Raw genomic sequence first — 16963 nt, forward strand, 5'->3', positions numbered from 1 at the left:
CTGGAAAACATCCTGGGAACCTAAAGGGCACTATTTACTTCTCCCAGCAATCAAGTACTGTTGGTTAAGGTGCACCTTGGCTAACATTCTGATGAGATATTTTGACTAGCAGTGGTGTTGATTGCGAGGTTACCTGAGTATGAGGGAAAGGGAAGGTCTTTTGCAGAGCATGTGTCTATTAAATGGGTTTGTGACTCTGAATGGGTGTGCTACTTGCCTTGCTCTACCAAGACAAGACCTGCTCAGTATTATTAAAAATTACGGGATTGTAGGTAATGTACACACTCTGGAGACTTGATCTCTGTGTCTATCCATAGCTTACTACACCAGTAGCCACGCAGAACTCCCCCAGGCCTTGTTGGGAGGGAATATAATAGCATGAAATCCTGCTGACGCGTTGGGAGAAAGGTGAGTGAGTGTTTTGAGGGCGGGATGATTTCTTCCCACTCGAAATGTCTTAATTATAGGGATGGGAGCACAAGACTATGTTGAAACGAATGACACTGCGCCGCCGCGAGACAGGGCTGAGGTCATGTTAGCACCTTCGGGCAGCTCCCGCCCTCTTGATAAAGGCGAGATGCGATATTCCTCTCCTAAGAGCTGAGAGGTGTTTAGCAGCTAATATTCCTCCGCTCGTCACTCTCCCCGAGTGTACCCAGGCGATACCGCGCGGCGAGGAGGCAGGGAGAGGGTGGCTCTGTCAGCCACTCACCTGGGACTTTTCTTTGGTGACGGCCTTCCCAGCTCTGCTGCCGCGCAGCCGAGTCCGCACGTGCGCCGAGGGACCGGCACCGGTAAGGGGAGCAGAGACCTTCGGCGGGTTCCAGGGCACTGCACAGCGCCCGGGGGCGCAGAGGGCGAGCGCGCAGAGCCGGGCAGAGGGAGCGCAGAGAACGGAGCGCCAGAGCCGGGCGCGCAGAGCCGGGCACGGAGGCAGGGGCGCAGAGCAGGGCGCAGAGAGCGCGGGCGCGCAGAGCAGAGCCGGCCATAGCACACTGTAGCGACCCCCGGAGCGGCCCCCCGGAGTTCAGTACAACCCCTCTCCTGCGCGGCTCTGGCCATGAGCATCGGGCACTTCACCGTGTGGGACTATGTGGTGTTCGGGGCCATGCTGCTGATCTCCGCGGCCATCGGCGTGTACTACGCCTTCGCGGGGGGCGGCCAGCAGACCTCCAAGGACTTCCTGATGGGCGGCCGCAGCATGAGCGCCCTGCCCGTGGCGCTGTCCCTCACCGCCAGCTTCATGTCGGCCGTCACCGTGCTGGGCACCCCGGCGGAGATCTACCGCTACGGGGCCATATTCTGCATCTTCTCCATCACCTACGCCCTGGTGGTGATCATCAGCGCCGAGGTCTTCCTGCCCGTCTTCTACAGGCTGGGGATCACCAGCACCTACGAGGTAAGCGGGGCTGCCTCCCTCGCCCCCTTAGGCAGTGCTAGCCCCATTCAGCATCGTCTCTGTGCCCTCCTCACCCCACCCACCGATCCCTTATGCCTCCGTGTCTCTCAGGAGCGTCCCCCACGTGGCCTTGCCTCACTAGCTAGCCCCTTGCCCCTGATATTTCCCCCTTGCAGAGGCAATAGCATGGGGCTATCTATTGCCTCTGTCCATACTCGCTTTCTATGCTGCCTCTCCCAAGAGAGGCTCTGCACCCCTGTGATCTCCTCTCTCAATAGACTCACTCCATATGGGTTTGCTCCTCCGGATTGTCAGCCCTCGAGATTTTCAATCTAAGCTGCGGATATATTTTTGCACAGGTTGGCTGGTGACTTGGACGAATTAATACAACACACAGAAAAGCCCTCTACAACAGAAGCCAACCTTCCCAGTCCTGGGTGCCTCCAGTTAGATCCCTAAAGCCATATTTAGACACAAAGGCTCAATCCAGCAGAGCATTTAGGCATATGCTTAAAGTCAAGCATATGACTAGTCCTGTAGATTGTACTGGGACTTCCTCCTGTGCTTAAAGATAAATAGATCTCTGGATCAGGACCCTAAACAGCAGCGGCTGGATTTTCCGTAATACTTATACAATGAAATCTGCAAGTGCTCAGCACATGTGAAAGTCTGGCCACTTCTGCCTAGGTGCCAAAACATGGCTTGAGAAAACTGGGGCTTGATTCTCCACTGCACCCCAGCCAAGTGAGGTAAAGTTGCACAGGGGGGAATTTAAACTTACACATATGGCATAAAGTCCCTGAGGGACATAATATTGATGAGGAATATGGGAGCCTTGCTTTCATTGCCCCTTCAATCTTCCTGCATCTTGCCTATTCTTACACCAAGCAGTGAAGTTTTGGCACAGGAGGCGGAAGAACAGTCTCCATTAGATTCTCTTCTGCATAGGGGGAATTCTCCAGTATAAACCTCTAGCTGCCTCAAGTTGACTTTCTACCACATAAGTTTTGGGCCCTTAATTTGTGACTAGAAACTAACACCTGAAAAAGACCAGTAAAAAATGCAGTATTATTATAGTGCAACCAGTAAGTTAATTCCGCACACTGCTAGTATGAGCAGACTACTATAGTGCAAATATGTCATTTTGGTCACTGAAGAGTTAAACTCTGCCTCTCTGTATGCAGCCATGCAAAATTCAAGTGATGTTTAAAAAAAATGTAATGACGCAAAGACGAATGTCAGCTCTTTGGTATTTGTATGTGCACTGATTGATCAGGTAAAGGAGATCTCCTTTGCCCAACTGTACATGGACACTTCTGTTAAGAAGGGAATGAAATCTGAGGGCCAAAAGTCAAATGAAACAAAATTAACTAAGTCATTTGAGGATCTTGTGTCTCAGTTAACGCTGTAGCCTGAAGGTTGTGGTTCATGCGGTATAAGATCTGGGTATTAGTATTATTATTCTACACTAGAATACTCAGTTATGTTTTGTTAAGATTCAAATTGCTTGGTCAAGGTCCAGACTCCAGAAAAACAACAATAATAATAATAATAATAAAACCAATAATCATAATAAGTAAATAAAAAGATGTTGGGATCCATACAAAAGCATCTGGCAGTCCGGGTTGGGCCAGTGGTCCGCCTATTGACTACCCCTGTTCTACACCATGCCAGAAGGTGGGTTTATATATAATGCTAGCAGACAGTGAATACCTTGGGCAAGTGCTAGTGGTGGTGTTACAGTAGCAGGAAAGTCAGCTTTAGATGACCCAGGCAAACTGAAAGCCTTCTGCCCATCTCAGGCAGCCAGTCAGGTGCAAATGGAAATTTAGGCAGTTTTCAAGGAGGATAGAGATAACACTTCCTTCCATCTCGCAATACAAAAGGTTATATTGTTCACTCACAGCCAGTTAGGATTGGAGCTTAGGGCATAATAGCTGCAGGATTATATCCAATCACAATGCACAACTATCGTCTGTACAGTGCTTTAAGACACCTGCACTAGAAGGTGCTTCATATCACCAAATTCTGTTCTGTGTACTCATTTTGTACGGACTAGCTAAATATTTAGCTTCACTCAGGTTTAACTAAATGACAGTGGTTTTTGTAGAAAACAAGATCAGATTGACTATGAGATCTAACAGCCATCCACATAAATATAAAAATTGTTATGTCTGCTGAACAGTAATATCTTTTCCTACAGGAGATTTCTTAAGACCATTTTTATAAATGTAAAATGTTGACATAAAAATTGTTTATTCACCTCTTTTGCAGTATTTAGAGCTTCGATTTAATAAATATCTGCGTCTCTGTGGAACATTCCTCTTCATTATACAAACGGCAAGTAAACCTCAAACAGGTTCTTTGGTCTTTAATAGCCTTTATCATTACTTACTGTGGTGTAACTGGTAGTCACGTGTAAGTGGTTGCTACGTTTATTGTGAAATATAAAAAACTGGCATGAAAGAGAGAGACAAGAAAGTTCTTCTTACTTCCTAGTAATGAGTTTGAGAGCTATAAGCTGTTCAGCACTGCTCTTTGTTCTCTGTCTGGAGGATCATTGAGTAACCTTAGTATCTAGGGAGCACTGAACTAAACACACATTGCAATGCTACCTGGCTGCTGGCAACTTGGCACTGTTACTTGTCCCTTCCCGTAAAGCAATACAAACCCAGAAGAGATACAGGGAACTCTAGGAGAGCAGTGGAACACCACTACACTGATGCCATCTCATCATAAAATAATATTCATTGAGAGACTGAAGGCTAAAAATGGGACAAGCTATTCATAATCCTTTCTTATAAAGCACAGAGAAAAATAATTCAATACATATTAGAAAATGTTTAAGAAAATATGTATTTCTCATGAGGAACACAACCTAAAGAAAATGAAGAAGTTGAAAGATTATATCTTGATTCTTCTTTTAATTTAAACAAAATCTGATAATGATTGTGGCAAGAACACATTTTGTTCGGGATGCCAAAAAGCAGATGGGAAACCACTCACTGTGTATTAGAAAGCTACTTTTGTATGCTGACTCATTAAAAAAGATTGCTGTACTGTGCCAAGCTGACAGTAGGCTAGGTACTCTATCATTTGTGAAAACTACAATTTTGGCATAGCTTGATCAGAAAACAGGTGTAAGTGGCAAAACAGTGCAACTTGCACTGATATGGTTCACTGTGCCATTGTGGGGGCCTAGGCCACTGGTGCACCTGGGTCCCTCATCTTCTCTGCCTGTGGCATATAACAGTCTAGTCTCCTGTGGGCTGTAATGCCTTGGTCTAATTTCAGTTGCTGGATTTAGCTTGCAGGTGCTGGGTGGTGTTGGCAGCCCATGATATACAGAAGGTCAGACTGAATGTTCTAGTGGTCCCTTCTAGTCTTAAACTCTGTGACTCTAAGACCAAGGCTAATTTGACCCAACAATAAAAAGGCAAACAGGATTTAAAAAGAAATAAATCCAACTGATGTAGGCAGTATCAGTACTGGCAGTTCCATTATAATAATCATAAGGAAAAAGATTCTACACCAGAATGACTATTGAATGGCACAGCTCTAGTTCAGGTTAATCTGAATTAAATTTGCATATTGAGTGTCACCAAGATTGCAAAAGATTTCTTGGCAAAGTACTGCCAGCCTCAGCATTTTTTCTCTTTCCACAGGTTCTGCAGTAAGGTATTTGCTTGTGATTACTGCACTTTTTAAACAATACAATAATTTGATAGAAAAGCCAGGAAAAGTTGAAAAAGGCCTGGGTATTTAAGAGCCATTGTAGCGTTCATTTTAGGACCAGTGTACCGTGAAGAATGCAATACTAGTTAGCCTCTGATTTTTTCCTTATAAATGATAGGAATTATTACTTAATACTGCACAGCACAGGTGATATAGACTATGTATATCTATAGGTAAATTAGTTTAAGTAGGTATAGAACAAGTTACTTTTCATTTGATTTAGTATTTCTTTTCTCCTCTCTAGATTTTATACACCGGAATTGTTATTTATGCTCCAGCTCTGGCACTGAATCAAGGTAAGAGGAAAATATGCTAACTATTTTATATTTTGCAAGGTAGTTTGTTTTATGTTATTAATTTTTTGCAATACACAAAAGTACTAGGTTTTTAAGACAGCCATCAAGATAAGTAACCAGGGGTCCAATTAAGAAGTCTTCCAAGGCTCCCATTGACTTCTGTGGGAGTTTTATGAAATGAAGATGTCAGCATTGGTCCAGTAGTTGTGACAGATTTTATAGGAGATTGAAGTCTCAGGGATAAATTTCAGCTCTCAGTTACCTTGACTTGAATGGAATTCCTTTACTGTCCACCTGCATGAATTCCTTTGCATTGAAGTCAATGAGATAACGCATGGGCTTAAAAGGTTAGGATATAGTCTGTCTGAGTGAAAGTTTTAATGAAAGGGAAATTAGTTCTTAGATGCAAAAATATTTCTAATTGCTCAGCAATTTGTAAAGTCTATATTTTTATGAGTTGGTTTTATTCTTAGTCTGTCAAAGTCATTTGGTTTTAATGCACAAATCATTTCAGTGCTATTGTTGTTATTTTCTATTTTTCCATTTAAAATATTTCTAATCTTTTTTTTTTTTTCAGGCAATTAGACTAAGTTATATAATTGGTTGACTGTTAAGGGATTCATTTTTTTTCAAAAACGGTCTTTGCAGTTGTACATTTTCCCTCTTTTTCAGTCACAGGATTTGACTTGTGGGGTGCAGTGGTTGCAACTGGAATAGTCTGTACATTCTATTGCACATTGGTATGTTGACAGTTCATTTTAAAGAACCCCCCCTTCTTTTAACTATTTAGTTAAAATACAGAACAACATTCCACTGTAAAGTAACATACAAATATTGAGTTTAAACTTTAATGAAGAAGACAGAGGGCTAGGTCATCCTCTCCCCTGCACCAAACTGCAAATGGAAAACACCCTCTGACTGTGGATCTTCCCACTCCCTCGTGGAAAGACGTGTGTCCATCTCTGCAGCACCATTCTCTACTCTGACAGGCAGAAACTGGCCAGGCTGGGGTCAGGAGAGGGTGGAGCTGTAAGGAACAGATCTCTTTACTCTTCCCTTCCCAGGGGATTTCCCACAGATGGGGATGAGCTGGCCCATAAATTTGAATCTGCTAAATTTATCATTGCATCTTAATTTCATGCTCTGACTATACACTGAATCTGCTATTCCTCACACAGGGCGGTCTAAAGGCAGTAGTCTGGACAGATGTTTTCCAGGTTGGAATCATGGTAGCTGGATTTTCATCTGTGATTATACGTGCTGTGGTGGTTCAAGGGGGAATCAGCCGCATTCTAAATGATTCGTACCAAGGAGGAAGATTAAATTTCTGGGAGTAAGTTTGTAAATACTTAGGCTATAACATAACCAGTTTAAACAATCTTAAAGGTGTTTAACTGCATTCACACGGGGTTTTCAATTGAGTTAACTTGATTGGGGAAGAGGGAGAAGCACCAATTTTGTCTATATTCTGAGCCTGTTATTTTTTTTCTCTTGTTTAGCTTTAATCCCAATCCCTTGCAAAGACATACCTTCTGGACAATTCTCATCGGTGGGACCTTCACCTGGACTGGCATATATGGGATCAACCAATCTCAAGTCCAGAGATACATTGCTTGCAAAACCAGATTCCAAGCAAAATTGTAAGCCTGCATGCAGTAAATGTAATTCTTCAGTGCCTAAATTTAGCCACTATCTGTTCTTCATAAAGGGAGATTTTAAAATGCATGCTTTAAATTTATATATAACCTGTTCACAAAAGGTAGTAACAACCTGTACTTTCTGCTTTGTGAACAAGGACAAAAGCAAATTGGAAGAATAAATTACAGGATTTATAAATTATGACAACATTCAGTTTGGTGCCTGACGGTTTTATGATGCTGGTATTCTTGCATACAAATAGTGTATTAAGTTCATTTGCAACCTAGAAACCAAACTGTACAATTGTTATTTGTGCAAAGCTTCTATTAACACCAGATCTTGGATTGGTACTGTATTTAAACTAAATCAGTGAAGGGAGTTGTATCAGAATAAACATTAAAAGATTTGATCATAAAGCTACTAAAATTGATTGCCCAATGATAAAATTGCTGAAGAATCATATTCTTTTTGCTCAGAGTAGTTAGTGACGTATTCTGAAGCGATTGGCAGTTGAATACAGACAGTCAGTTCTGTTTTCTTTGTGTTTGGAACTGCAGATTTTTCTGAATAAAACTGGCTGATGTTTACTTCTAAATCAGAGTTTAGGACTTGAGGATTGCTGGCTAACTCGTAAGCTTTCTCTATAGATTTACTTATGTGAGAAAAGTCTGAAAAATAAAACCCTGTTCCCCACAATACAATGGCATATGGTATAGGAAGGGATGGTATTTGGGGGTTTTAATGTTTTTAAAATGTGGGCAAAATAATTTAAACAAGTTTTTTCCCCTCCAGGTGAAAGCTAGATTTTTAGAATGAAAATGTTTGAAGTTAAAGCAGTGAGAAAATATACTTTTGTAGTCAATCATATTTATGGCAGGAATGAGTTGATATGCATCGACATTGTATCTCAAATGCCTCTTCCTTAGTCATGCTGCTTTGTTTAGAAGTTTAGCCTTTGCACAGACAGAAGGAGTATCTCACATCTATAACTGATTGGTCATGTATAGGAAATAGCTTCATGTATCATGCCTGTATTGCATGCCATTGATGTTGACTCTTCCAAGCATCACTTCCATCTGAAGCTATATTACTTGTTTGCACCTTACCCACCCCCTCTGCAATGGGACCCTTTAGAGGCATCCTGGAAGCAGTTCAGTTGTGACCAGAGGAGTCTGGTAGTGTGGCATCATTGGAGGCACACGGCCAGGACTGGGGCCAGAGCTGCTGTGAAGGTACAGCAGTTGCATGTGGAGGGCCTTAGCCTCCCAGGAATCTGAGAGTAGAACCTGAAGCCTGTTCCATATTAATAGGGGAGCCCTCCCTTATTGGGGAGCACTTCTGGAAATCTCTGCAAGGAGAACCTCACAGAGATCGCCTCTTATTTAACCCCCTTCTGCCCGCTTTCCTACAAGAGAGGGCAGCTGAGTTCCCAGGCACATAGGCCGCTACTCACCCTATTTGTGCCTGAGAATATAATCATTTCCTGAGGCATGGATAATTTTCAGCATAAGCACTGCATCTCCACACAGCTGACAATACAACAGCTAACTAGTTTCTTTTGCAAGAACCTTAAAACATACACAAGATTCACTATTGCTCTGCTCCTTGGATAGTCATTTACATCAGTGCACAGTAGATGTAGAATGCTACCAAATCAGAACGGTAGCAATTTATACTCACTTTACACTGATGTAAAGGATTTACAAGGTGCAGTGCAATGATGAATTGGGCACATGGAGTGAATTATTTCACAAGTCCCAACCTATGCCTGCTGGTAATGCATGAAATCATAGGATGAGAAAAGTATCTCAGGATTCTTGACTCTCAGAAAGGCCCTCACTCCACCCAAGATATGCACCTGTTATGTGACTAGAAAGCACAACTCAGATTCTTGAATTTGAATGGTTCACTTAAAAGAAGTACAGATGTTTAAAGTGAAAAAAATTAGATAAATTCAGGTGTGATATTGGTTCATCAGCCTACTAGTTTATTACCTCTTATTTTTCCTTTACCAAACCCTGGCTTCAAAGAGCTCTTCAAAGGCACCACCCGATGGTTTGAGTGTTGAAATCTTAAATTCTTATTAAAAAGAAAGTCTTGCATGTTCTTTCCAGACACTCTGTCAGCTTTGAAGAAAAGTATTCTACCCAGCATTACTCAATTGGAATTAATGGGAACAACTCATTTCTTAAATCATGGAGTGCCACTCTGAACTAGGATTTAAATTGGGACAAGATCAAACAAACATTAATTGTCATTTGACACCCAGCCACCAACATGGTTTAAAAACAAGATTGCAAATGCTGTAGGTAATCTGGGCATGGTCATATTTTTCTTCCTTTAATTACTCAATTGATAGCAACTTTAATTTTTAACTATAGTGGCGTAGGCTAAAGCATGCTACTTAAAGTCTTGTCTACCCATAAGAGTTGTACTAATTTAACAAAATTTGTTAAATTCTGCATAGTCCTCTTTTGTGCGTCCATCTTCTATCAGTCTAAGTGCCTTCTATCAGTTTACCTTATATTGGTAAGGAATCAGGTACGGTAAATTGATATAAGACACTCAGCCCTATATGAGAGGGTCCATGAGATGAGGTTCAGTCATTTTAACTAAATTAGTCTAGAAACAGATTTAGCTAAAGAGGTACAATGTGCATGTTTAGATGAGGCCCAAGTCTGACCACTGGCAGTGGGGTCACCCAATCAGCTTTAACATGCCCATGTTTTATTATCAGACACTTGATTTAAATCAGGTTGTGTCTTGTGCTGATGAGCTTTATGAAGTACACCAGGCTGCTGGCTCAGGTATATCACCCCAGTGCACCCAATAACATACATTTCCATCCCCATTAAGAACTGCAAGAGCAGAGCTACTCTCCTGTACACCTCCTGATGAACCTTCTAAAGTATCCCAGGGTCTGATGCACTTTCTCAGGCTCTGGAAGCACTGAACGGCCTCCTAAGCACTTTCCCAGATGCTGATACACTCGCTTAGATAGTGAAGGTACCAATGCAGCTCTGATTGCTTGGCACAGCAGCAGGACTTCTGTGGCAATCAATGAGCATCAGGCAATGAAATGGCTGCTGGTGGCTTGAATACAATTAATCTTAGGGAAGTACAGGGAAGAAGCCATGTTCTTGAAGACCATACCATCTCGGGGCAGTGCGGGTTGCAGTGAGGCATGGAAGGTGAGTCAGAGGTGTCATTAACTTTTTAAACCTAGGAACAGTCTAGATCTAGAAGTAACTAGACACCTCCAGTGATCAGATCTGCAGGAGTGCCACCTCTGTGGAGAAGGAAGCCAAAGTGCGCAAGAAGACTGGAGCATTTTTAATAGCCAATGCTTAATGGAGACCTAGGGTAGCAGAGGTTGCATCAATGCTTGAAGCAGGAGCCTTTTTTCTATATGGGCTAGTGCTGTCTCTGATCTAATCCTCTGCAGGCGATCAGTCTCCAAGATTGCCTAGGCACCAAGAAGGGAAGCTCACAGTCTGTGGGCAGTCCATTTCCTCCTAGAAGCAACAGCTCTAAGGGACTCCATGCCAAGTAAGCAGGAGAAGAGCATGCACTATGGCTGCCTCCCAAGCTGTGCTGGCTGTGTTAGGGGACATTTACAAAGTTCTTCCCCATTGGGGCTCTCGCACTGTTTAAGCACAGAAGAGCAGCATAGCGCAAGACACCAGAGACATAGGAGTGCTGATACTGAATAAGGGGTGTCCATACATCTCACTAAGACTGGATCTAGGGCAACCATATCTGAAAGTCCATCTGAGGTTTGCACACACTGGGGGATGTGATGCTCCCTTCCTCCTGGCTTTCTGTGGTCTGCAATGAAGAAAGACGGTGAGATGTGCAGATGTCACATGATTTCTTGATTGGATTCCATTAAAGGATAGACCTTTGCTATTGGCTACAATACCAAAAATAGTTATTAAATATAAAATCCCTGTTCTGTCAGCTTATGTGATAATTTATTTGGAGCCATTGCTAGTGCCCGTTACTCTCATAAGCAATCCCATGGACTTCCACGTGACTGCTTATGTGAGTAACTGTTCACCAGGTTGGAAAGGGGCACACAGTGTGTCTCCTAAATTATGAGTGCTGTACGGCTAGTCATGTTTTTCAGTATTTCCATGTGTTGCTGAGTGTTAGTGGCTTTGCACTGCTTTTCTAGCCAGCATGTAACTACACTAAGAAGTGTTCAGTTAACAAGATTTCTCTTTTCTTTGGCTGACAATGAGGAAGTGAATACAGGTACGGTAGGACATGTTCACCTTTAACAACATTACAGTACAGTGCTGTTTGCTTAGGGTTCCAAGAGGGCTATGGCTAACTCTTTAACGGTATTTCCTTTCATGTTTGTGCAGATCTCTCTATATAAACCTTGTGGGACTCTGGGCGATTCTTGTTTGTGCAATGTTTTGTGGACTAGCAATGTACTCCATATACCACGATTGCGACCCATGGACAGCAAAGCGCGTGTCAGCACTAGACCAGGTTTGGTACTAACCATTTCAATGCTTTAATAATTGGGGATGAATTAGGATTGCTGCCCTTAGGGGCTGATCCCAAAGTGTGAGGCTGAGCACACACATCTCCAGTGTCATGGGTGCTCTCAGGATCTGACCCTTTGGAAAGATACACTAAGGAACATTTTGGGATACTTGAAACCCAGGAGTATATTTTATCTGCAGGATAAACAGGAGAACAGGGTTAATAAAATAAGAAACCAGAAATCCTCTTATTCCCTAGTGATACATAGGGCAAGGAAGACCAAGACTCTACATAGGAAACTAAATCATTTTCTTTTTGGGGGAGGGTGAAGGTTGCTCCCCTGCGCTACAACCAAGGGGCCAAAAAACCTCTGATTCCCTTTTCCCTCTGAGATCCACATGGCCCAAGGGAGATGCAGAGAGACAAGGGTGGTCTGCATGGAATCTCTAAGTCTCTGCCTTCCCTGCCCCCATCAGTCACTGGGCCTGAACCCCCATTCAGAGGATGTGTCTCAGTCTGGAGGGGGGAAAGTACCTCAGTTAACATTCAATGAATCAGCATTACTGAGGCAGGGAATCACTACAAGGCTGTAAAAAGGTGCGGAGTGAAGACTCTAAAGGAAGTGGCAGACCCCTCAAGTCCCACCGCTTCCATGGCTGCAGGTCTCTTGGGGCTAGATGAAGTGGGGAGCAAAGAGAATAATGCTATGAAGGCAGCTTCATCCTCTTGGCTTAGTTAGGTATTCATCCCTTGCATCGGAAATGGGCCCAGGATTGTTGGTTTTTTTGTAAATGAGTTATTCATAGAAAATCAGGACTACAAAAGTGGGAAATAATAAAATTTTAAAAAAATCAAAAAGGATTAAGAGTTAAATACTTCTCAATATGGCAGTAATTATTAGCCCTTATGTAGCATTTTTCATCTGCAGGTCTAGAACACTCCATTTCAATTTCTTGATGAGCGGGAAGCAAAGATCTTCTCAAATTCTAAGCATAAGAGATGCCAAAATACCAGGAATGCCAGAAGCTCCCTAGGAGTGGGGAGGCCACTGTGGTCTTTGACCCCACCCCTGCTCCACCCCAAGGCCCTGCCCTCCCTCCATCTCTTCCCGCCCCTGCTCTGCCTCTTCCCGAGGCCCGCTCATTCCTCTCCACTCCCTCCTACTCCCCCGCATCTCTCACCCTTAAGGCAGGAAAAAAGTGATGGAGCCATGGCTCTCTGGCCTCCCTGTTCCAGCCCCCTGCCAAAGACTGTTGATGACAGGAAGAGACCATCAGAAAACAATCAGTTACTGCAAATGTTATTCCCTCCCTCAGTCAGAGCAGTGTTTGGGCAGTTAGCAGAAATCCAGTCCAATGATATATTAGGAGAAACAGAATTACAGCTGGATAGTGAGCGTCTCTCTCAATATGGAATGGTGACTGGATTCCTACTTCTGTAGAATAAAGAGCTTCACAAACCCACAGATTCACCCATCACGGAGGAACAAGTCAGTGTCTTATACATAGGGAAGTTGTAGACTTTGCTTAAATCCCCATCAACAAGTGGAGGTAAGAGAGTTGAGGCAAGTGCTGACCAGGTGACAAAGAGCCAGAGGAGGGGCCACATGGTCTTCAAGAGGAGGTTTGTAATCGCAAGGCTAGATGCACAAAAGGAAATGCATTCCGTCACATTAGTGCAGATTGGAGCCTTCGGCTAGACACTTTTGGAGTAGTCTGGAAGTCTTGACTCTATCGGATATCATAAGAGCCAGAATAAAAAGGTCCTATTAATAGGGATTCGGCAAGATTATCCTCCCTAGGAAAAACTATTTCATCAAAAGAAAATCTTATAGTAGGATGATTGTCTCCGTCTAGCATATCAATCAAATCTGACATAATTCAACAAATGGAACCTAGGTTCCAATGTGAAAGCAGTTCTCAGTTATCCTAAGGATCTGTTTACACAGCAACAGGCCAGTGTAATTCCCAGCTCAGAGAGGCATACAGGTGCTAGCTCTGCTTGAGGTTGCACACTAAAAATAACAGTATGGCTGCAGGACCTTGGGCTAGCCATCTAAATACATACCCATGGGCTTGGGCAGGATTGTACTTGGGTTGGCTATTTTTAATGCACTAGCTCAGGCAGAGCTAATGTGTGTATGACTACCTGAGATGGGAATTACACCTCTCAGCTAGTGTGTAGACACATCAAGAGGTTATTGTGTCTAGAATGGAGGACCTAGATGCCATTTTCTCCAGGTATCCAGAAAATTAATAAAGTGTAAAATAGTACATTTAAAACTAGAATAACTGGGCAGCATGAAGATTGGATACATTATAAAACGATGAGAGAGAATTTCACCTGATCTTGGTTCTTGCTTCTAATGTTTCTCAATCTATGAATTTTTTCAGCTCATGCCATATCTGGTATTGGATATTCTACAAGATTTTCCAGGGGTACCAGGGCTTTTCGTGGCTAGTGCCTACAGTGGGACATTAAGGTAATATAATAATTCAGAACTCAGTGAAAGACATTAGCCGTTTATGTGCATGCTCATTGGAGCATAATTTGCCTTTACATGAGATACTTTATGTTTAATTTCCCTGCATGCATATGTTGCCGTTTTTTAAACAGGAAAAAAATCGAAGTTGTTTGGTGTGTGTAGCTTAAAAGCTTTTCAAGCTTCACCAATGCAAAGTTCCTTGCATTGAAGCTATTTGGTCTCCACCAATAACTAACTCCACCACCAGGGCTAGTCTGAGCCATGATGCTAGAAGCTCCATTGTCATGAGCGAAATATGGTGTTTACAAGCTCCGTCTCACTTTGCTTCAAAGCTGTCACAGTCTGCCCACTTCACTAACTGAGCTTGTAAATTCCTGAAACCATAGCGCTACAACTTAAGGGAATGTTCTATTGCTCATCCTTCCTTTTCCAAACCTTCAGAACTATATTTTAAAGCCAGCTCCCTTCCCCCTACATCTTAAGAAAGCACATTCGAGACTATATACAAACTAGTATTTGTAATTTAGAAGTACAGCTGTTTTGAGTCAATCCTGTGAAAATGGTCAGAATTTTTTTTTTCCCCAAAAAAACTGGCGATAAAAAAATGCATTCACCACGTTCTGATAATTGAAAAACAACTGAAAAGATTTTTGCTTCAGCTTCCCAGAGTAGTATGTTTTCTGGCAGCAACTGACCATGGAAAATTTCAGCCCTTAATGTGAATGTTTTGGATAATTCTGAGTGTGCAAAAATCAGGGTTAGAATGGAAACTGTTAACAAACTTAACTATAGCAGTCACATCCAGAGCAACTGGTATAATGCTGTGGCTGAATAATTTTTTTGACTCTTAATATTCGTAGATATGTCAGTAACTGTAATGATCAGGGCAATACATTTTAACACCTCAGAGTGCAGGCTGCTCATGCAGTGTTGGACATTTTTATACATTACTTTCACAAGCAATCTGTGGATTGTAGGTGATTGGCTTTTTGCCCTTCCTGAGAAGCACAGTGGCTGGAAGAGGCAAGATACTGGACTAGATGCTTTTTCACCTTAATACATGTTTGTAAAGTGCTGTGAGATCCTTAAATAGAAGAGGTTGCACAAGTGCAAATTATTATTATAACTGCTGAATTCTGTTAATTAGCTCATCTTGTCTGACTTTGGCCACTGGTGGCACCACAGGAATATTAAAGAGAAGAGAAATAGTAGACCGCGTGGCATGTTTCTCTGTAAGGACAATTTCTCTGATACTATTCCATATGATACAGAAGGTTCAGAGTTCAATAGTCACTAGATCTACTCTCAGGAGAGGGGGCTGATGTTTCAACTGTTTTGGACAAGTGGTTCCATCTGAGTCTACTGATGCTCACTTGAGTTCATAATTAACCATTGAGTGCATGGAGCTGCATATTTTTTGTGTGGTAGGGTCTGCGCCCAGGCTTACTCATTTTCCATCCACAATATAGGCATGTCATTTTTAAGATTTAGGCCCAGATTTTTAAGAAATAGGGTGCCCAAAATTAGGGTCCTAAATCCATAACCAGGCACTTGAAAACATGGCTGATTTTCAAAAGTGCCAGGTACCCAGAAGTTCCTGCTGACTTTTGAAAACCATCCCACTTATTTAAATATGGATTTAGGGTCCTAGTTTTAGGCACTGATTTTGACCTGAGCTGTAGAGTGCATCCAAAATAGTCAATTAAATGACACATAATGTACATCCATCAATGTTTACATGTACCTAGCCCAAAGTATACCTATTAATGAATTCAAAAAGGTTTTAAAATACCAGTCATTCCTTGATCTATAGCAATATATCTTAACTTTCCTTCCACTGATTTATCTGTTAGCTTCTTTTTCTTAAAACATGTATTAGCCTCACTGAGGACAACTATTTTAAGCACTTGCAAAATGTAACAGTTGTTATAGTGCTGTCAAGTTTATCTTCTTTAGTAATACTACTTTTAACATATTCAGTATATACAGCCACATAAGATCTCTGATATTGTTGCAGACAGTCTCTCTCTGCCATTGTCTCCTTACTGTGTTTGTAATCTCAGTTCCTAACATACAAAAATGTTTCAAATTTTGTCATCTGTAGCACAGTGTCCTCCAGCATCAACGCTTTAGCAGCTGTAACTGTTGAGGATCTCATTAAACCTTACTTCAACTCCCTCTCTGAAAGGCAACTGTCTTGGATTTCCAAGGGGATGAGTAAGTCTGTGAGGGATATTTTCCACTTTCACTATAAAGAAAGAGGGTTTGGTTCACATTTCACTTATAAGGATGTAAATCAGGAGTAACTCCATCAAAGTCAATGGAACTCCCCCAGTATGAAACCTGTGTAAAATCAGAATCAGGCTGAGAATTTTCAGATATGGGGGAAAGGGCAGGGCCGTTTAAAGACTTTCGTAGGCCCTAGGCACACTTGCCTTCGTAGGCCCCCCGACCAAAATAACTAATTTGATTTTAAGCTATTAATAGTTTTTAAATTAAAAATAAAAAATTATATATAATTTTTTTTCGTAGGCCCTGAAAGTTTCGTAGGCACTGTGCCTATTGGATAATATGGCCCTGGGAGAGGGGAGTAGCCATTTAAAGGGAGCATGGAAAAAACCGTCTTGTTTGATCTTTAAGCAGTACAGTTATACTGTAGCCTTATTCAGTCTAGATTCCTAATGCGAAAGAACCAAAGGTCTTGGGTTGAAATATATGTTATTTTTTTATTCCATCAGTCAGAAGACAGGTGCATGGGGTAGAATTCTGTAACAAGTAATTTGAATGTGGAACTATTTGGTGGGGTACATGGGTGGGGGAATGGACCGCATCTCACACTCATTCTATAAAACATGAGGCTTCACGACCGCCACGATATACCCTGAAAGCCCTCAATCTGTTTAATGCCCCCAA

At 42.2% G+C, this 16963-nt stretch overlaps 1 protein-coding gene across 1 annotated transcript in view; it reads left to right on the forward strand.

The window, feature by feature from the left end:
- Positions 1 to 1060: 1060 nt before the first annotated feature.
- SLC5A8 (solute carrier family 5 member 8) overlaps positions 1061 to 16963 on the forward strand; it is a 28160-nt gene continuing 12257 nt past the window's right edge. The window contains exons 1-9 of the mRNA XM_067559088.1: positions 1061 to 1399; positions 3674 to 3739; positions 5379 to 5430; positions 6103 to 6170; positions 6609 to 6763; positions 6930 to 7070; positions 11439 to 11568; positions 13959 to 14047; positions 16155 to 16267. Of these exons, the coding sequence (XP_067415189.1) occupies positions 1061 to 1399; positions 3674 to 3739; positions 5379 to 5430; positions 6103 to 6170; positions 6609 to 6763; positions 6930 to 7070; positions 11439 to 11568; positions 13959 to 14047; positions 16155 to 16267 (1153 nt within the window). The remainder of the gene's footprint in view (positions 1400 to 3673; positions 3740 to 5378; positions 5431 to 6102; positions 6171 to 6608; positions 6764 to 6929; positions 7071 to 11438; positions 11569 to 13958; positions 14048 to 16154; positions 16268 to 16963) is intronic.

Source organism: Emydura macquarii, unplaced genomic scaffold, assembly GCF_026122565.2.
Source record: "Emydura macquarii macquarii isolate MOO-44397 ecotype Brisbane River unplaced genomic scaffold, CSIRO-AGI_Emac_v2 contig_2205, whole genome shotgun sequence".
Classification (NCBI taxonomy): domain Eukaryota; kingdom Metazoa; phylum Chordata; order Testudines; family Chelidae; genus Emydura; species Emydura macquarii.